This window comes from Protopterus annectens, chromosome 4.part0, assembly GCF_019279795.1.
Source record: "Protopterus annectens isolate FY-2018-M chromosome 4.part0, PAN1.0, whole genome shotgun sequence".
Taxonomy (NCBI): Eukaryota; Metazoa; Chordata; order Ceratodontiformes; family Protopteridae; genus Protopterus; species Protopterus annectens.
Genome location: NC_056733.1, coordinates 1,449,194,172 through 1,449,215,503, shown reverse-complemented (window position 1 = coordinate 1,449,215,503; position 21,332 = coordinate 1,449,194,172). Strand labels below are relative to the sequence as shown.

The 21,332-nt window shown below is 41.9% G+C and overlaps 1 protein-coding gene across 5 annotated transcripts in view; it reads right to left on the bottom strand.

Moving 5' to 3' along the window:
• Positions 1-21,332, bottom strand: part of UIMC1 (ubiquitin interaction motif containing 1) — a 2,105,680-nt gene that overhangs the window by 379,362 nt on the left and 1,704,986 nt on the right. For all 5 annotated transcript variants that reach the window (XM_044069293.1, XM_044069294.1, XM_044069292.1 and 2 more), the window contains one exon: positions 7,977-8,103. In XM_044069293.1, the coding sequence (XP_043925228.1) occupies positions 7,977-8,103 (127 nt within the window). The remainder of the gene's footprint in view (positions 1-7,976; positions 8,104-21,332) is intronic.

The following is a 21,332-nucleotide window of genomic DNA, read 5'->3' as shown; positions in this document are numbered from 1 at the left end:
GGATATGGAAAACTTTACAATACAAAAAATAAGACGACAGAGGAAAAGTAGAAAAGGAGATTAGTAATGGAGAAGTCAAAGAAATACAAATTGAGGTTATGGAGCACCAGCAAAGTGAAGGATTTGGTGCAGAAAATCTAATGCAGAAAGCACCACAACAGGATAGAGCAGCGGATACTCAAATTAAAGGGAAACCAGTGGAACAGGAAGCAATTGGTCAGGTGCCATATGAAGATATTTTGGAACATTCCACAGGAAACCAGTATAAACATTCACTTGAAGCTAAATAGCAAGGGAAGGAACAGGAAACTGTGGAAACTCTGATACAGTCAATGCTGAGAAGTGATAGGCTAGTGAGTTCCCATTTAACAGAGCAATGGATGGCACAGGATGAAACTGAAGAGAAGGTGCCACAGGAAGCTGCTACAGAACTTTCTACAGAATGCCTGCAGAACATGGAAAACAAGGGATGTCCCCTCAGTTTAGAAGAAAATGAGCTAAGAGAAGAGTTGCTTGATTTAATAGATACAGATAGATATATTAAGATCAATGAAAGAAACAGACTGCAGAAGGTCAATAAAACCCCAAAGGTAAGATAAAACAAATGAACATAGTAGTTAGGATTGTCCATAGAGATCCATGTGATATAACAGAAGTAAACAGAATATATTAATGTGCAGCTAAACTAATAACTGATAAAGTTCTACCACAAGGACAGAAGGTAGTGAAGGAAACGAAGGGGAGTATCGAACAGAGAAAAATATAAAGCAATTAAGACAAGAAGTGTCAATGTTAGAAGACTATAGAAGAGGAAATAGATCAACAAAAATACTAAAGAAAGATAGATGTGATAAAAGCAATGCACAATATTAGAACATATCAAGATCTATCAAGCACTATCGCAAATAACAAACTCAAAGTTTCAGCAAATGCGGAAAAACTTAGAAGACATACAGATAAAAATAAAGGAAAAGTACAAAATAAGCAATTTATTGATGACCCAAAAAAGTTTTATAGAGAACTGGGAAACAAGATAAAAGGAAATGAAAAACTGCCAAAAAAAGAAGAAATAGATGCATTTTGGAGAAGTATTTATGAAGATCCTGTGGAACACAACAAAGATGCCAAATGGAAAGCAGAAGTAAAATAAAGAGTAAGAAGTTTAAAGGTACAGGATATGAAATGGGATGAAGTACCAGTCAGAGAGATTGAAACAAAGTTAAAAAAGCCTCTAAATGGAAAACCCCAGGCCCAGATGCAGTACTTAACTTTTGGTTAAAAGTATTAACATCTTTGCACGAAGCTTTAGCCATGGGTAAGAACTATTTATATGCACACCCCAGACACCAACCTGGCTAACAACAGGTAAAACAATGCTCTTACTTAACAGTGAACCTGTAAACTAGCCCAAAAATTATAGACCAATAACTTGCCTTCTGATGACTTATAAACTACATAAAGGAATTGATTCCGACAAAGTTTATAGTCTTTTAGAAAAAAGCTCTACTATGGCAGTAGAAAAATGGGCAACAAAAGAAAGTCATATGGAACAAAGGATCATTTGTTGTTAAAGTCATAGCGGAGAACTGTAAAAAGGGGAAGAATCTAAGTATGGCATGGAATGACTAAAAAAAAGCATTTGATAGTATCCCACATTCATGGATAAAAGATTGCTTAAAAATGTACAAGATACACCCTACACTGATCATCTACATTACAGTGATCATGAAACAGTGGCAGACCACTTTGCAATTAAGCCATGACAAAGGACAAAGTATTATCCCACGGATAAAAATTCAAAGGGGGATATTCCAGGGTGACTGTCACCATTGCTATTCTGCCTTGCTCTTAAATCATTAAGCTATCTACTTAACAGCTTAGACCATGGCTATAATTTGCCTCCTAGAAAACAACAAAGTCTAAAAACTTCTCGTCTTCTCTTTGTCGATGATTTACATCTATATAGCTCATCAGATGAGGAACTGAAAGCACAGCTGCAGACTGTCAAAACTTTTTCAGATCAAGTCAGAATGTCATTTGGTCTTTATAAATGTGCAAAAGCAACCTTTAAAGCAGGAAAACTGCAGCACCAGGAAAACATCACTTTGGGACAAGAATGTGATATAAAAGAACTTGAGCAAGAGGGAGTGTATAAAATACTTGGGAACTGCTGAAGGATCAGGAATGAAACATGAACAAATGCGAATAAAACTTAGTAAGGAATACTTCAGAAGACTTAAATTAATCCTGAAAACAGTGTTGACATCTAGGAACAAAATCCAAGCTATAAACCAATCTGCTCTTCCTGTCCTAACTTACAGTTTTGGAATAACTGATTGGCCCCAAAATGTATTGGGCAGATTAGATATTAAAACAAGAAGGATGCTTCATGCTCACCAAATGATCTATAAAAATCAGTGCATACCAAGATTATATATTCCCCTTTCCGAAGGAGGGCTTGGGATCCTTGAAATTGATTACATGTATAGATCTACAATTGCGGGATTCCACACATAACTGCTGAACTCACAAGATCCAAACATAGTGAAAGTTTTGAAACATGAGGAGAATAAATCTAAAATGATGTCTCTGCTTAACCTTGCAGAAGCATATCAGCGTCAAGCAGGAATGGAAATCAAACCAGAAGTAGATAAAAACAGGCAGCAACCGAATGTATTAAAAAACAAAAGAAAGAATATAGGGTGAAGGACCAGATGAAAAGGCAAGAAATGTGGAAAATGCTTAAATATATTTGCAAGTATAGGAAACGTCTGGAAGAACCTCATGTTGATCAGGAACGAATGCAGGAATGGTTAAGAAGATGTGAATTTAAACCAAGAGAAGAAAGGTTAATATTGGCAATCCAAGATATTGGGCTACGTAAACGCTGGTTTACAAAGTCCACTGAACATGTGGAAGAAACAGACAAATATAGGTTTTGTAAAACCAAATTGGAAACTGTCTCACACTTAGTTGCTGGTTGTGACATACTAATGGCAAAAGGACTGTATACTGAATGGCATAATAATGTGGCAAGACTGTTGCATTAGGTAATGTGCAAACATTATGGCACTGAAGTGACTGGAAACATGAGCCACAAAGCATCATAGAAAATGAAGAAGTCTACATCACATGGGATCATCCATTACCAACAGTCCAAAAGATAAATGCTAGAAAACAGGACATAGTGGTCCTAGAAAAGAAGAAAAAAAATAGCACTGATCATTGGAAATCACCAAACCCAGTGACTACAGTGTCTTGCATGGAGAGAGACACAAAGCTATAAAATATCAGGATTTGCAAGCAGAAATGAGAGCAATATGGAAGAAAGATACCCAGATAGTTCAGAGCAATGGGTCTTATAATGAGTCTACAATCATATTTAGACATGCTACCAATAAATGTAACTCTATACGAATTGCAGGAGTCGTCACTACTGGGCATGTTGCGGGCGCTGAAAAGAGCACTTTTAGTTGAAATCAAAGAGTGAAACAATACTAATTTCATGAACTTAAATCGTACTTTGACTTTGGAATGGGGTACATTCCATCATGGTATTAAAAATCCAAAAGATTTGGAGAAATTAAAAAAGTGAGAAGCCTAATAACTTCCAACAGTTGTGACTCACTGACAATCTGGGTACTATCATTCACCTCCGTCCTTGCAGTCACCGTGTCCAAGGGAACATCAGTACCTACCAGCAGGTGTGGCTCACTTTCAGATGTACTGCTACAGGATAGCTCCTTCTCTGAAACAGCCACCACACCAATCCCTGCTTAGGTATGAGAGCTGTCTGGGTCTCTTTCCAGGCTATGGAACCTACGTGCCTGTCTCCGAGCTTGACTATGTGCCACTGCATGCACACAAGGCACTGCATCATCACAGTCATTTCCTATCGGGGCATCTGTAAGAATATCCTGAAACACACCTACCTGGTTTGCTTCCTCTTCCACCTTCCCAGTCATGATGAATCCTAGCCAAAGGTATCTGGAATGGGGTCCCTCCCAAAGCTCTGACTGGAGTGGACTGTCCAAACAAGCAGTGCTCTTCTCTAACCACTGCAGGCCTCACAACTGTTATATCAGTTGTTGTGTCTCTTTTAGCAGTAACCTGTTTACCATTTACTAAGACAGGATATAACTTTTGGTGATAGACTGGCACCCTTGTTGCTTCCAAACAACTTACCATTGGCAGTGTGTCATCACTACTTGCTGGTTCCCTCACCTTTTGTTTCTCACCTTGCCTCAATGGACATTTGACTGCTATGTGCCCCTCTGGTTACATTTGAAACATTTAATACCAAACCATGTACTTGGAATAGTAGTTTCCCGTGTAACTGCTGTACTCTGTTGGAGTGGTTTAGACTGACCCTATGGATTCCCTTATGTCCATGTATGGCATTGGATATCCCTCTCTTATGCATTGGTGCTCTGCTTGCTAAGTAGAGATCCCCTTTTCTCCCCAACTCCTCTGCAGAATCACTGTCTGTTAACCAGATTCTTATGCCATCAGACAAAGTACTGAGGGCTTGTTCCCTCACCAAAAGGTTTGCCAGTCCCTCAAAAGTGGTGACCTGACACCCATTCACCCATCTGTGAAAGTAAGTACTTAAATCAGCAATATAATCACATGCAATTTTATCTGCCTTGCATCTGTGTTCATTAAACTTTTTTCTATAAGCTTCAGGTGTAAGTTTAAAACAATCTAGAAGACAGTTCTTAACTTTTTCCTAATTCAAACAATCTACATCGCACAGTTTTGACATGGCCTGAACAGTTTTACCATGGAGTAAGGGAGTCAGAAGCTGAACTCTGAGCTCATGGTCAACATCATACTGTCAACATACCCTCTCAAATATATGAATAAATCTGTCAAAGTCATCCCCATACTTGTATTGAGGAAAAAGTTTATTGACCTTTATAGCTTCTGAGGTCCAGTTATTCCATTCCCCATTACCTCCATGACCCTCTTGATGGGTAAGAAGCTCCACTTCATACCGGCGCTCTCTCTCACTTTCCTTGGCATCTAATATATCTCAGTCTCTTTACTGATTTCAATTAAAAACATTTGGCCTCCAGCTCGTTAGGCTTCCACGTGCAGTCTTTCAAGTCTCCAGATGTCGCATTCTCTCCTCAGCCTCCAGGCGCAGTCTCACTAACTCCAGATGGATTCTCAGGTCCTCTGAAGAAAAGGTGGACTCTCCTGTACCAGCAGGCTGCAGATCCTCAATACCAAACTGGATATCCTCTGAACAAGCTGGTCTGACCTGAAGCTGCAACTAAGGCTGAAATCATTGCTTTCTTAGTCAAGTTGGAATGCAACAGTCTGGCTTCACACTCATTGGCCAACTGGTTGTCAGCTTACTACAGCCTTCTGCTGGCATCTTTGCCTGCTGTCCCTGACCAACTAAAAATAAATAAAACTGTGGTGGACTGCGATTCTGTATGTTTACTTTGTGGCTGTCAAGAGTGCACACCTTGACAACTACCCACAGGCTACTGAAGTCCAATTAAAAACTGCCACAAATTAATGTGATGTACAGTTACTATTCCACCTCACTATACTGCCAGCAAATAATGTGACATCTCCCACTATCCTGGATCAGTAACTAAGGAGCTTCAATTCTCACTACTGACTCCAATGTGAGACTGTCACTTAAACAGCAGAGATATTTCACAATTTTCCCCTAAGAGCACAACAGGAACACTTTCTACAACCTGGGAATGGACTGTATACTTCTGACCACCCCTAATGTAACTCCTTATTACACATTCCAGAGCAATTTGCCCCAGTTTAAGACCTCTGATACACTCACATTTAAATAAATTAAATCTCACACATCCAAACACTTCTGGGAAAGACTGAAACATATTTCCAGCTGTGTCCCTTCCCCAAAATAACATGGCAATGCTGCTACTGATCAGAGTGTTTTCATGCCCTTTTAAAAGGGTGCCCATTTATGAAAATTAAATATTAAAACAAATAGCAAATGACCTAAGCAGCCAGGCTTTCAGAGTGGCCTGGGAAGTAATCAAGGCAAGTATAAACTCTCTCAAATTACTAAAGAAAATACTGATTAACCAGCCACAATGTAAGTTAATAAAATATTAAATAATTAGCAAAATGAATAAAAATATAAAACAGTAATTTCCAAACAAACAGAACTCGATCACCAGAAAAGTGAAATCAATACTGAAGGGATAGAAATCCAGCTTTTAGAAAATCTCTAGTTGATCTAACTGATTAGCTATAGTTTCCTGTCTGACTAAAGAACACCGTCTCTGATCTAAATTACAACAACACAGCAAAGGCAGGCTTTTACAGTTCTTGGTGAGTTATTTGGGGTAATCACTGAAAGGCACAATTGGCAACTGTAACTGACTTTGACTGTCTTCAGCAGGCTTTTTTTTAAAGACTAGCCTGTTATAACTGTTCCAGTTTTAATTTTCATTTCATATTTTAAAAATCAACCAACAGCTGATTTTTAAAGTTTCTTCCTGTCTTTCAGCTTCTGACAGAAACACATAACTGTCAACATTCAAATGACATCAGCTGCTTCTGAGACAGTTTGCATTTAGAATCTTTCTTCATAAACATGCACAATTAGAAATGTAAAAAGACACTGTTCAAGTCTTTAAAACATTCTGTACAAACAGATTATAAATCAACACGCAATACCTTATTAACAACATAACAGCTAGTCATGCTGGTATCTGCTACACAGGTTAATCTGAAATTATGCACAAAAACTCAGCCAGACATGCTACACAAATAGTGTGTAATTTCTTCACACAAGGATAGACATTACGAAGTTTCAGCTGTTACTACTGTTTTTTTCAAGTCTAACACTCAGCTTAACAATGCTCAACTCTGTATTTGATAGATGCAGACACTTTCACTTTCAAATTCTCTTTTGGGAACCTTAGTCGCGTTAACAAATTTTAACAAAGTCCAAATGTGCTTTCAACCAGTTTCCTTCTTTCTGGATTGCTACTGTCCTGAAATGTTCAGATTACTTCAGAATGCCTTATTCATTACCATACACTCCTAAAAATCTCTATTCCAAGCACAAATTCTGTTTGCATTCACAGGCCAACATCTATGAATAACACATCCATAGCCCTCCTTTTACACAACATTTTAATGGAATAATTGTGCATTAACAGTTGCTGCAGGAAGCCTCTAGCTAGTACAATTATGTAGCTGTCTTAAAGAGACAATATTATAGTATTGACAATAATACTTTATTTACATAATTTAACTTCAGTTTCACCACTTTTTTTTTTTTTTTTTGCTGTTTTTTATGGATCACCTTTCTACACTCAACTGACCTACTCATTCTTCCACAGGGAGAGAGCCCTCTAGCCCGTGCACTCCCCAGTGGAGCAGAGAGTAATCATTAGGGACCATGTCAGTCTGTAAATACTGAGGATTGTCCAATTCCCACCCTTTGGGAATTCCATAACTGTTGCCCTCAGGAGGTCCATGCTTGTTTCCACAAATGCACAATCGTCTAACCAAGTGGCACACTGCTTACAACAAGGGCACATCAGGCTCTACTTGCTGCTGGGGATATAAATGCATTCCTACATGTATCACCAAAACAGGAAGCCAAGTTGCATCGCACCCTTCACTCCAGTATAGAGAAGCCAGTGTTGGCTACTCACTACCATCCAAACCTGGTTGGTTCCTCCAGTGCCAAAGTATTTGTTGAACATAGGTTAACTGAGGCATAAGCAGAGCTTTACCCTTCTGTACCACTGTGCCAGGTCTCAGTCTCACCACATATTATACATCATAGGGCAAGAACTGCCACAATGTGATATATATATATATATATATATATATACATATGTACTTGTGGCAATCCGAAGACTATTTGCCACAACAGAGAGAAAACACCTTTACCAGCCAGCAGAACACTAGTCAGTTTTATAACTCCAATAAACTGGGCAAAGACACTTTCAGTGGCTTACCTTTGATCTTCTTGACCTCTGAATTCCCTTCAAGTCTCTGTTAGCTGCCAGCAAGCAGTAATCAACATGTCTTTCATATTCTCTTACTGGTACTTGGAAATGGCAGACATAACATTTCTCACATTTCCTAAAACAAAATAAAGACATGAATTATTAAACCACATGTAACCCGATCAACAAAAAGTAATAGTAAATACCAACATGTATAATAATGTACTTAACTATCAAGTATGATGCAAAAGAAGCACTGCAAGTTGTAATATAATGTATTTCTCTCCATATGTTTTACAACTCTGTTGCCAGAATATTCTGAAATGCTGATGGAGCAGGCAGCAGTATAAGCCACAGGACTTCACTTTGACTTTAGAAAGCCTTTTAAGCAAAAAAAATAAAAACTCACATAGAAGTAGAACATCTGAATTCTGCACAAAATGTATCTATATGGTAACTAAACCAAAGAACTAGTGAAGTAGCCTTAAAAACAAAGTACAGTGACAACATTGTTAAGTACAAAGATCTCTAGTTACATATGAAGTACATCAAATAAATGTGTTCTTATCCAACCTATACAAAATGTCACAATTTAAATGCCACATACTACAAAAAATAAATCACTTCAGTTAACTTTATGACACAGATATAGGCATTTAGGTCTATATCACAATATCAAAGTGTCACAACTTTGAACGTTATAACATCGAACCCAAAACCATGAAAGCTGAAAACTCCGAAGACTGAACAGCAATTGTTTTCCCTGGGAAAAAAATTGCTGTTCCAGTACAAAATGCGAAACACATGAACACTACAAACTATTTCTAATGTGGGGCGCTTCACCCCCCCACATCCCCCAACGTAAATATACCAACTCTGAGATCGCACCACAGTGGAGGAAACAGTGAAGTCGTGGAAATGGCCCACCAAATTTTTTCCTGGGAAAGAATTTAATGTTCCGCAGCTTCGATATTTTCAGTCTTTGAACTTTCAAGTTTGAGGTTTTGGTGTTCGAACATTTTAGCATTCGAACTTTTGATATACACCCTAGGCATTTACATATATTTGCTGGTGTCAAAACAAAACAGGGGGGGGGGGGCAGCAAAAAAATACAGTTTTGTACCTACCATAAATGTAGATGTTCGAGTGTACACCCTGCTGCAGTCATCACACTTGGTATATCCTGTCATCAGGCGGTCCCCGCAGTCGGCTGGAATTCCAAAGTCTTGGTCCGGCGTCGGTTGCTGTCGCTTCTTCCCTGACGTCAGTGCGCCAGGGGTATATATAATGCAACCAACGCCATTTTCTTCAGTTTTTCTTGCCCCAGATATCAGGTGCCCCCAAAAAGGTGGTCAGTAATTAGTACCAAATTGAGTAAACTTGCACAAACACAAAATCCCTTCAGCTATAAGCAAATACATCAGGAAGGTATTGAAGAGATTTAGCCAGTAGGTCAGAGGGGATGGAGGGAGGGTAACCTGGACTGCAGCAGGGTGTACACTCGAACATCTACATTTATGGTAGGTACAAAACTGTACTATGTTCATCGTGTTACCCTGCTGCAGTCATCACACTTGGGTTGAATCCCAAAGCTAAGAATGGGTGGAGGTATCACAGAGGGTTACAGGAGGCTAGAAGGCCCTGCAGAACTGGAGTGGCGAAGGCCGCCCTGGTCTTAGAGTAAAATGGTAAGTGATAGTGTTTGGTAAAGGTGTGTACTGAACTCCAAGTTGCAGCTTCCAAAATCTCCTTGGTTGGAACCCCCCTGAGAAAGGCTGTAGAAGTATCTGTTGCCCTGGTAGAGTGGGGCCTAATGGTAGCAGGAACTGGTTTTCCATGACGGGTGTAGCAAAAACGTATGCAATGACCTATCCATTTGGAAATGGTTTGCTTTGATATAGCCTTCCCTTGAGAAGCTGTAGCATAGGATACAAAGAACTGGTCAGATTTTCTGAAAGCCTTAGTTTTGTCCAAGTAGTAACGAAGTTGCCTGTGAATGTCCAAGGAATGCAGAAGTCTCTCACGTTTGATCTGTGGATTTGGGAAGAAGGTGTGTAAGTGGATGGTTTGATTTAAAGCCACACTGGAAACCACCTTAGGCATAAAGGAAGGATTAGTTCGTAGATAAACTCTGTCTTGATGAAAAATGAGGAAAGGTTCCACTGCCATTAGTGCCTGCAGCTCTGAGACTCTTCTAGCTGAAGTTATTGCAAGCAGCAGGGCAGTCTTCCATGATAGGAACTGAAGATCTGCAGAGAAAGCTGGTTCAAAGGGAGGTAGCGTTAGTTTTTCCAGAACAAAATTGAGGTCCCATGTTGGTGTAGGTGCTCTCCTGGGTGGTCTAATGTTTTTTGCCCCTCTGAGGAACTGCCTTAGAAGTGGATGCGAAAATAAGGGTGGATCCGTGTTGTAGTGGGCCGAAATAGCTGAAGCATGGATTTTAATGGAGGAGAAAGAAAGTCCTTTGTGCAACATCTCAGTTAAATACTGTAGAATGTGAGGCATGTGAGGCTGAACTGTGTCTTGACCTTTAGATTGGTTCCAGGCACAAAACCTTTTCCATTTGTCTGAATAAGCCTTCCTGGTGCTCAGCCTCCTAGCTTCCAGAATAACATCCATAACTGCTTGGGAAAGAGGAGCTGGCTGGATGCTTAGTTGATTTGCCATGCAGCCAGATTTAAGGTTTTGAGCTGGCTGTGAAGAATCTTATTGTTTTGTTGTGAGAGTAAATGGGAAATTTGTGGTAATATCCATGGTGGGCCGTGGGCCATATTCCTCAATAGCGGGTACCAGTGCTGGCGTAGCCAGTCTGGGGCTATGAGACTCGGTCGCGATCTCTCCTTTTTGACTTTCAGAAGTACCTTTGTGAGGAGAGGCAATGGAGGGAAGGCATATACTGTCAGGTTTTTCCAACTGAAAGAGAGTGCGTCCACTTTCCACGCTTGATGGTGAAGTGCCCTTGTACAAAATTTTGTTAATTGATAGTTTTGAGGGCTGGCAAACAGGTCTATGTCTGGAAGGCCCCATTTTTGAGTTATCATTGTAAATACTTGTGGATCTAGTTTCCACTCGTGGGGATCCATGATGTTTCTGCTGAGGTCGTCTGCCAATGTATTCTTCTGTCCTGGCAGGAATTAAGCTTGTAACTGAACTTGGTAAGCCAGAGCTGTGTTCCATAAGGTCATTGCTTGCCTGCACAGAGGGTAGGAGTGAGTACCCCCTTGTTTGTTTATGTACCACATTACTGTGGTGTTGTCCATCTTTATTGTCAGTTGTCCTGGATGTAATAGACCCTTGAAGGCTGTCAGAGCTTTCTGTACAGCTAGCATCTCTTTTTGAATGATGTGCAGATTCCTTTGATCTGCAGTCCATACGCCTTGAACGCACTGTCCTCCCATGTGAGCCCCCCAGGCGTAATCTGAAGCATCTGTTGTGATAGTGTGCCTGGCTGGGGGCAAGGTGAAAGGCTGACCCTTGTTGAGGTGACATGCCTGTGACCACCATAGAAACTCCTGTTGTAGGCAGGGAATGAGAGATATCATTGTGTCCAAGCTGTGGCTGTGTTGAGACCATACGCTTTTTAGGTACTACTGTAATTTCCTCATATGCAGCTTTGCAAATGGTATTAGTAGTATGCAAGATGCCATGAAGCCCAAGGCCTGCAGAATTTTTCTTGCAGTTAATTGGGCCTTTGTTGCCATTGTTTTGAAATATTGAGTCAGTTGTAGTTGTTTGTCTGGCGTCAGATAAGCCTTCTGGGCCGTTGTATTCAAGCTGGCACCCAGGAATGTCATATTTTGTGAGGGTATTAGTTTTGACTTATTTTCGTTTACTGTGTACCCCAGGCAATTTAGTAGATGTTTCACAAAAGCCAGATGTTGTAATAGAATGTCCTTGCTTTCTGCTTGGATGAGGCAGTCATCCAGGTATGGGTATATTTGAATTCCTCTTTGTCTGCAGTATGCAATCACTGGTGCCAGGCATTTTGTGAAGACTCTGGGTGCAGTAGATAAGCCAAAGGGCAGTGCAGAGAATTGGTAATGAGTTGAACCTGCAATGAAACGGTGGTATCTTCTGCAACTTTGTCCGATAGGGACATGCAGGTATGCCTCCTTGAGGTCCAACGTTACTAGGCATGCTTCCTTGCCCAACATGGGAAGAAGCTGCTGTAGTGTTAGCATCTTGAATTTCGGTACTTGCAAGTAAGTGTTTAGAATTGAAAGGTCCAGAATTGGTCTCCAGGCATTGTCTTTTCTGGGCACTGGAAAGAGTCTTGAGTAAAATCCTTGACCTTGCTCTCGAGTAGGTACCAGTTGAATGGCTCTCATGTCCATGAGAGCTGTAATTTGTTTTTGTGCCTCTGCCCATTGATTTTGTGACAGATTTGGCATTCCTCTTTTCAATGGCAAGGTGTGAAAATGGAATCTGTATCCTCGTAAAATTATGTCTAGGACCCATTTGTCCTTTGTGACAATGTGCCAGTTGTCTGAAAAAAGTGCGAGTTTTCCTCCCAAGGGGGCTGCCAAGAGAGTGTTGCTTGGCCAGATGAGGTGCAAGTCATTGAGTTTGCCTTCTGGTAGATTGGGACCTGTCTTCTCCTCCCTTCTGTGTTGTAGTGCCCCATTGGCGAGGTTTGTACTGGGCTTGTGATTGTCTTCTGCCCCTTGGGCGTCTGTATTTACCCCTCTGTGGTCTGTCTGTAGCTGGAAAGGACCAATTTTTTGTTGGCCAGTTTCTGCTGAAGCGAGGGGGCTGTACCTGTAGGAAATCTTTGACTGTCTGCATAGATTTTGCCTTATCCTCCATTTTCTTTAAGACTTCTTCTGCTTTAACTCCAAAAAGAACATCTTGCTGTAAGGGAGCATCTAGAAGTTTTGCTTTAACATGATCAGGTAGAGTTTGTTCCTTTAACCAAGCATGCCTATGTATAACAGACCCAGTGACAGCTGCCCTGCAGGAGAATAAAACCCACATTGTAAGGTATGTTTGCCCACCTGTTCAGTGGCATGCAACAGATCCTGCATTTCTTTCAATTCAGATTGTTGAGGGAGAGTGGTCATTTTTTGCTTTAACTGAGAGATTAGAAATTGCTGATACTTAAGCATGTGAAATTGGCAATTTAATGCCCTCATAGCTAGAGTGGCTGAAGTGTAAACCTTTTTCCCCCACCTATCTAGTGCTCTGGAATCCCTCTCAGAAGGTACAGGATTTTTAGCCATAGAAGCCTTAGCCCCTTGGGACCCTGGGAGATCGTCTCTGGGTCAGCAACAGGGCTTTTGTAAAGAAATTTGTGGGAATCAGGCACTCTGTAATATCTGTCAGACTTAGCCAGAGCAGGGGGTAGAGAATCAGGGTTAAAACTGGATTCTAAGTACACATCATCCACAATGTCTAAAACTGGTGGGATGGCAAGTGGTCTGTGTTGGGGGAGTAAAAGAAACTCGCTGAGCCTTTTCTTCGAGTCAGAGTAGTCCTGACCTTTCCAGTGAAAATGTTCCCTCATAGTGTAAAGTTTCCCCAAAGGAGTAGTCTTCAGGAGGAGAAGCTGAGGGAATGGAATCCTCAGCATCAGAATCTTCAAAAGGGGAGAAGGAGTAATCTTGGTCCTCAGAGGAGTCTGAAGAAATGGACACTTGTTCAGAGGATGCATAATCTTCCTCTTGTCTAGGCCTTTTGTCAGGAGGGGGCTGGGAACCCCTGATTAAAGTGATCAAATCTTCAGCCATTTTGAGCACCTGTTTCTTAGGCATGGGGCCTTGAACAGGGGACTGAAGTGCAGTCTTTTTAGATTTAATAGGAGTCTTCGTCTTAAAATACGATTTAATGGTGAGCGTCGTCAGTCTGAAAACGCCTTCAGAAACCGATGGCATTTCTGCAGCACCGACATCTTTTTCGGTAATGTCGTCGGTAGGGCCTGAACTAAATGGCTGTGTTGGCCTGGTACATTCCGTCAAAAATTCTGAAGCGGTCTCGGGTTCCAGATCTGCGGTAGTCAGGGGCTGCGTCGGAGCCTCACTGAGGACCGGAGACCTGGAGACCGGACCAGCCGAGGCCTCGGAATCTGGCTTAGGCCTGGGCTGTCTGTCCTTATCCTTGCGTTTTTTGTGCACGCCGGTAGTCGGTTGCTCTGACGGCATGGTTTAGTTAAATTTCCTACCGAAGTAGTGTCGTGCGAAATCAAAGCGTCTTTTAATAGTACGCTTATTAAATCTAGCACAAAACGACAACTAGTGACGTCGTGGTCCGGGCCTAGGCAAGATATGCAATAAGAATGAAAATCCTTATGAGGTATTTGCTTCCCACAAGAAATACAATTGTTAACTTTTTCTGACATTGGTCTGAAGCAAGAAAAGTTTCCCCAATGAGATACTTAGCTTTATAGAAGACTTCGGTCTGAAATTCGAATTCGAAAATCTCAGTAGTCGGCTAACCGGCACTTGCGAACTGCTTCTGCTTCGGGCACCGTGCGGCAAGAAAGACTGGAGAAAATGGCGTCTGCTGCATTATATATACCCCTGGCGCACTGACGTCAGGGAAGAAACGACAGCAACCGACGCCGGACCAAGACTTTGGAATTCCAGCCGACTGCGGGACTGCCTGACGACAGGATAACCCAAGTGTGATGACTGCAGCAGGGTAACATGATGAACATCTTTGTAGTTTTATACAAAAGCCTCTAAAACTGCCAAACCAGCAGCTTTCCTTGTACCATCATAAAACAGGATTTTGATACCTTATCCAAATTCCTGGATCTTCAATGCAAAGAAACTCTGGCTTCCTCCATACAGATGGGATAAGGTGAAAAAAGAAGAGCTGTGTTAAAAAAAGTACAGTTTTGTACCTACCATAAATGTAGATGTTCGAAGATTCACATTGCTGCAGTCCTTACATATGGGTAGTCCGCTGTCCTCGGTCGGCCCAAATACCAAAGTATTAGGCTGACGTCGGTCAAGGCGCTTAAAACTGACATCAGGATGTCAGGGTACAAAAGCGCATGACCGACGTCATTTCCTCAGTTTTTTCTTGCCCCAGATGTCAGAAGGCCCTAACAAGAAAGGCCAAAGCCAAAAACCAGCAAAAACTAACCAACCACCCATGCACCAACCATATTTACAATATGTACAACACAAACCACACCACCACCTTCAACAACAGAGGGGAAGGAGGGAGGGTAAATTGGACTGCAGCAATGTGGATCTTCGAACATCTACATTTATGGTAGGTACAAAACTGTACTATTTTCTTCATCTCACATTGCTGCAGTCCTTACATATGGGTAGAATCCCAAAGCAGAGGTAAGGGAGGATGGCAAAACTATAAAGCATTAGGAGCTGCCAAAATGCCCTGTAAAATAGCAGTGGCAAATCCAGCCCTAGATTTAGAGTAAAGTGGAAGGTGGTAATGCTTAGAGAAAGTATGCACTGAACTCCAAGTAGCTGCTTCCAAAATATCTTTAGTAGCCACCCCCTTAAAAAAGCTGTAGAAGTGGCAGTAGCCCTAGTGGAATGAGGCCTAATACCAGCTGGAATCTCCTTACCATGATGGGAATAACAGAAAGCAATACAAAAACCAATCCACTTAGAAATAGTTTGTTTTGAAACAGGTTTGCCCTGAGAACCCAAAGCAAAAGAAACAAACAACTGCTGAGACTGCCTGAACTCTTTAGTTCTGCTCAAATAATATCGCAACTGTCTGTGTATATCCAAAGTGTGCAAAATCCTTTCCCCTTTATTTTGGGGGTTTGCATAAAAAGTAGGCAAATGAATAGTTTGGTTTAAAGCCACACTAGAAACCACTTTAGGCATAAAAGAAGGGTTAGTCTAAAGACACCCTATCCTTGTGGAAAATTAAGAAAGGCTCAACTGCCATAAGGGCCTGTAATTCAGAAACCCTTCTCGCAGAGGTAATGGCCAACAAAAAAGCAGTCTTCCATGATAAATATTTCAACTCTGCAGATGCTGCAGGCTCAAAAGGTTGTAGAGTGAGTTTCTCCAACACAAAATTGAGATCCCAAGCAGGAGTAGGAGCTCTATGGGGGTCTTATATTCTTTGCCCCTCTAAGGAATTGCTTAAACAAAGGCTGAGAAAATAATGGTGGGTCACAGTCATAGTGAGCAGAAATTGCTGCAGCATGAACCTTTATAGAGGAGAAGGACAAACCTTTATCCAATAACTCAGTAAGGTATTGAAGCAACACTTAAATTAGGTTTAGAAACATCAAAGTCCTTTGCTGTACTCCAAAATAAAAATCTCCTCCATTTATCTGCGTAAACTTCCCTTGTACTAGGCCTTCTGGCCTCCAAAATAACATTCAAAACTTGTTGTGGAAGCTGAGACCCTCCAGGGTTTAAAACAGAATATGCCAGGCTGTCAGATGTAGAGAATGAAGTTTGACATTGAGTAAATGACTGTTCTCCTGAGACAGCAGGTGAGGAATCGAAGGCAAAGGCCATGGAGGCTCCTGCAGACTTCTCAGTAATGGGTACCAGTGCTGTCGAGGCCAATCTGGAGCTATTAAAATCATGTTTGGCTTGTCCTGTCTGACCTTCAGGAGTACCTTTGGGAGGAGAGGCAGAGGTGGAAAGGCATACACGTGAAGATTGCTCAATTGAATGAGAGAGCATCCACTTTCCAAGCTGTGGGATGAAACCTTTTTGTGCAAAACTTTGGCAGCTGGTAATTTAGTGGAGAAGCGAACAGATCTATGTCTGGAGTTCCCCATAACACTGTCAATCTCTGAAATACATGAGGATCCAATTTCCACTCGTGGGGATCCATAATTTGTCTGCTCAACACATCTGCTAAGGAGTTCTGTGCTCCTGGCAGAAACCTTGCCTGAAGATTTAGCTGTAAACTGAGAGCAGTCTCCCACAAAATCATTGCTTGCCTGCATAGAGGATAAGAATGCGTTCCCCCTTGCTTGTTGATGTACCACATGACAGTTGTGTTGTCTGTTTGAATCAACACCTGCCCTGGAAGAAGTAAATCCTTGAAAGCTATCAATGCAAATTGGACTGCTAACATCTCCTTCAAGTTGATATGTAGATGTTGAAGTCTGGCAGGCCACGTGTCTTGTACCCATTTTCCATTTAGATGAGCTCCCCAAGCTTTGTCTGCGGCATCTGTCATTAAAATCGGACTCGCCTCTGGCCGGGTCACAGAGAGTCCCTTGTTTAGGTGACATTCCTGAGCCCACCACAAAAACTCCTTTTGAATGCAAGGTATTATCTGAATGACAGTGTCCAAATTTTGGCAGTGCTGCGTCCATACATTCTTGAGATACCATTGTAGCTTCCTCATATGCAGTTTGGCATTGGGAAGTACCAGAATACAAGCTGCCATGAACCCCAAGGCTTGAAGGACTGTCCTTGCAGTCAGCCTGGACTGACGAGACAATTGGTGGAAGTAAAGAGAAAGATTCTTCTGTTTGTCCGGGGTCAAAAAGGCCATCTGGGATGCTGTATTCAGTCTCACACCCAGAAAGCACATGTCCTGAGAGGGTACTAGACTGGACTTTATTTCGTTCACAGAATACCCCAGGCATCTTAACACTGCCATCACATACTGTAGATGATGAAGAAGTTCGTCCTTTTCTTGGGCCAGAATCAGGCAATCGTCCAAATAAGGATAGATTTGTATTCCTCTTAGCCTGAAGAAAGCTACCACTGGAGCCAGAACCTTCGTGAACACTCTGGGCGCAGTAGATAAGCCAAAGGGCAATGCAGAGAACTGATAATGTGAAGTCCCAGCCCGAAAACGCAGATACTTCCTGCAACTGGGCCTGATAGGAACATGAAGGTAAGCCTCCTTGAGATCCAGTCACCATCCAGTGATCTTTGCCCAGCAGAGGTAAAAGCTGTTGTAACATCAACATTTTGAACTTGGGAATGTCCAGATAAGTGTTGAGGATAGATAAATCCAAAATTGGTCTCCACGTGTTTCCTTTCTTTGGTACTAGAAACAGGCGAGAATAAAATCCTAGGCCCACTTCTGGCAGAGGGACCGGTTGTATGGCCCCTATTTGAAGTAGTAGAGAAATTTGTTTGTGAGCCTCTAGTCTTTGCTGAGGAGGAACGTCCGGCATGCCTTTGAAAGGAGGCAAGGTATGGAAATAAAACTTGTAACCCTGGTGTATGATATCCAATACCCATTTGTCCTGGGTAATCAACATCCAATTTTCCTTGAAGAGTGCTAACCTTCCTCCCAAAGGTGCTGCCAGGCAAGAAGGATCTGGCAGCTGAAAAAGTAGGTCATTGGGCCTGTTTACGAAAGGACTGGCCCCTGCCCTCACCGAAGATTGTGCAGGTGAACTCCTGTTCTAGGCCTGAAAGAACTCTGAGCTCTGCCCCTACCACGTCTAGATCTACCCCTAGACTGAGAATCATAAGAAGGATACGTCCACCCCTTAGCAGGCCAATTCCTACTAAACTCGGAGGCTGAACTTGCAAAAATCTTTAACAGCCTGCATAGACTTAGCCTTGTCTTCCATTTTCTTCAAGACTGACTCCACAGGTGAACCAAACAACACATCAGACTGCAAAAGACCATCCAAAATCCTTGTCTTAACATGGTCAGATAAATTCTGATCCTTCAGCCAGGCGTGCCTGCGAAGAACTGAGCCAGTGGCAGCCACCCTAGACGAGGCCTGCACAGCATCAAAACCACACTGTAATGAATGCTTACCCACCTGTTCAGAGACATGCACCAAATCTTGTAATTCTTTACACTCAATGCCTTCCGCCAGAGCATCCACCCTAGACTTCAATTGAGAAAGAAGAAAGTTTTGATATTTCAACATATGAAACTGGCAATTCAAAGCCCTCATAGCTAAGGTAGAAGATGTATAGACCTTCTTTCCCCATCTATCCAAAGCTCTGGCTTCTTTATCTATAGGAACCGGATTTTTTACAACAGAGGCCTTGACACCCTTAGGTCCCTGACTAATAGTTTCTGGGTCCGCCCTAGGACTCTTATAAAGATATTTATGAGCCTCAGGCACCCTGTAATACCTATCCGGTTTAACAGGAGCAGGAGGCAGAGAATCAGGATTAAGTGAAGCCTCTGCAAACACATCTTCCACAACATCCAGAACAGGGGTATAGCCAAGGGCCTATGCTGGGGTAACAGCAAAAATTCCCTAAGCCTTTTCCGAGAATCAGAGAAGTCCTGACCTTCCCACTTAAAATGTTCCCTCACAGAATGAAGTGTCTCTGAAAAAGAAAAATCCTCTGGAGGAGAAGCAGAAGGAGTGGAATCATCTGCATCAGAATCAGAATAAGGAGAGTACTCCTGCAACTCTTCAGCTGAAGACTCTGAAACATCCGAAGCCTGCTCAAAACTTCCCAACTCTGGCTCCACCCTAGGCCTCTTATCAGGAGGGGGCAAAGAACCTCTAATCAGAGTAATCAAATCTTCTGCCATTTTAAGCATGTGCTTCTTAGGCACAGACCCTGCTGAACTAGGAGTGACACCAACAGAAGCTAAAACTGGCCTGCCTCTGGGAGAAGCCTTGGAAGCAGAAGGAGAAGGCCTAACCACCCTAGGAAGGGAGGGGACTACAGTAACTTGAGAAGCCCCTTCAGCCTGACCTTCCTCCTGAGAAACCACCTCCTGCAAAATCAAAGTCTCCCCCTGAGACTCCAGAGAAGTCTCCGTCGGAACCACCGGTTCCACTGAAGCCTCTAAAGAACCGGCGTCCGGAACGAACGACTCATCTTGCCTGGGTTTAACTGCTTTGTCTTTGCGCTTCTTCGCAGAAGCGGGCGCCGGAGAATCCGACGGCATATTATAATTGCACCGCTTCCCAAAGACCAGCCTAGCACAATCTAACCTTCGCTTAATAGTGCGTTTATTGAACCTAGCACAAAAGTGACACCCAACAACGTCGTGCTCAGGCCCCAAACAAGGAATACACAAAGAATGATAATCCCTATGCGGTATCTGTTTCCCACAAGAAATACAGTTATTCACTTTTTCTGACATCCGGTAAAACACTGAGGCAAGAAAAAAACAAAATATTCCCCAACGGGGTACTTAGCCAACTTGGATTCGGTCTGAAACTCCGAATTCGAAAACTTTCAGAACGCCGAACGGCACTTGCAACGCTGCTTCTGCATCGGACCATGCAGCAAAAAAGACTGAGGAAATGACGTCGGTCATTCGCTTTTGTACCCTGACATCCTGATGTCAGTTTTAAGCGCCTTGACCGACGTCAGCCTAATACTTTGGTATTCGGGCCGACCGAGGACAGCGGACTACCCATATGTAAGGACTGCAGCAATGTGAGATGAAGAACATCTAAAGTTATGTACTTACCGTAATGGTACATCCGTGTTGCCGGATTTTTGTCCAGTTCAACCTTTGGGTTGTCAGATCCGACACATGCACTATTTTTGAAGCTTACAGATCCAGGCCTCTGACTGTTCCCCTACCCATAATTCCCTCCATGCCACATTAGTATCACAGATCAAGTTTGCCTAATATCAATACATATATATATATATATATATATATATATATATATATATAATACATTCATTTAGTTGAGCGCACAATGCTCGATCATGCAGATCACAGAGTTTTATCCGTTAATTTCGTAACGGTCGGAATGTCATAAAAATCACTGAAATCAACATTTCCGACGGCTCTACCACCTACACAAACGTTAGCATGGGTCAAAGAGGGGAGATATTTTGCGATTGGCAACAAGTGCAATCATTTTTTTGAGGTCTTGCCGCACTGCTTTTGGCAATAACCCGATCGACCATCCATGGGCCAATCAAATGCATGCATACCTATATATATATATATATATATATATATATATATATATAGATATAGATATATAGTTATATATAGATACACACAGATATAGATATATATAGATACACACATATATATATATATATATATATATATATATATATATATATATATATATATATATATATATAAAACCTGTAAGATTATAGAACCTATAAAACAGAAAACTATTAGAACTAAAGGTACAAGGGAAAATAGTCCAAAAAGGGACTGAAATACACAGGGTCTCAGATGAGGTTCTTCTGGTTGCCAGAAGCTGAAAATAAGAATTTGGAAGGCAGAAGGAGGGAGGGATGTTGAACCAGATGAAAATCAGACAACACAGATAGTACAGTTGTGTACACTTACCATAAATGTAGATGTTCTAGTGTATTCACTGTTGCAGTCATTACATTTGGGTAATCTGCTTGCAGGTTGCCCTCAGTCGGCCTGATTAACAAAGTATTGGGTCCTGCGTCGGTTGCTGTCCCTTCTTCCATGACGTCAGGTTGTCAGGAGTATAAAACATGCAGCCGAAGCCATTACATCAGTTTTTCTTGCCCC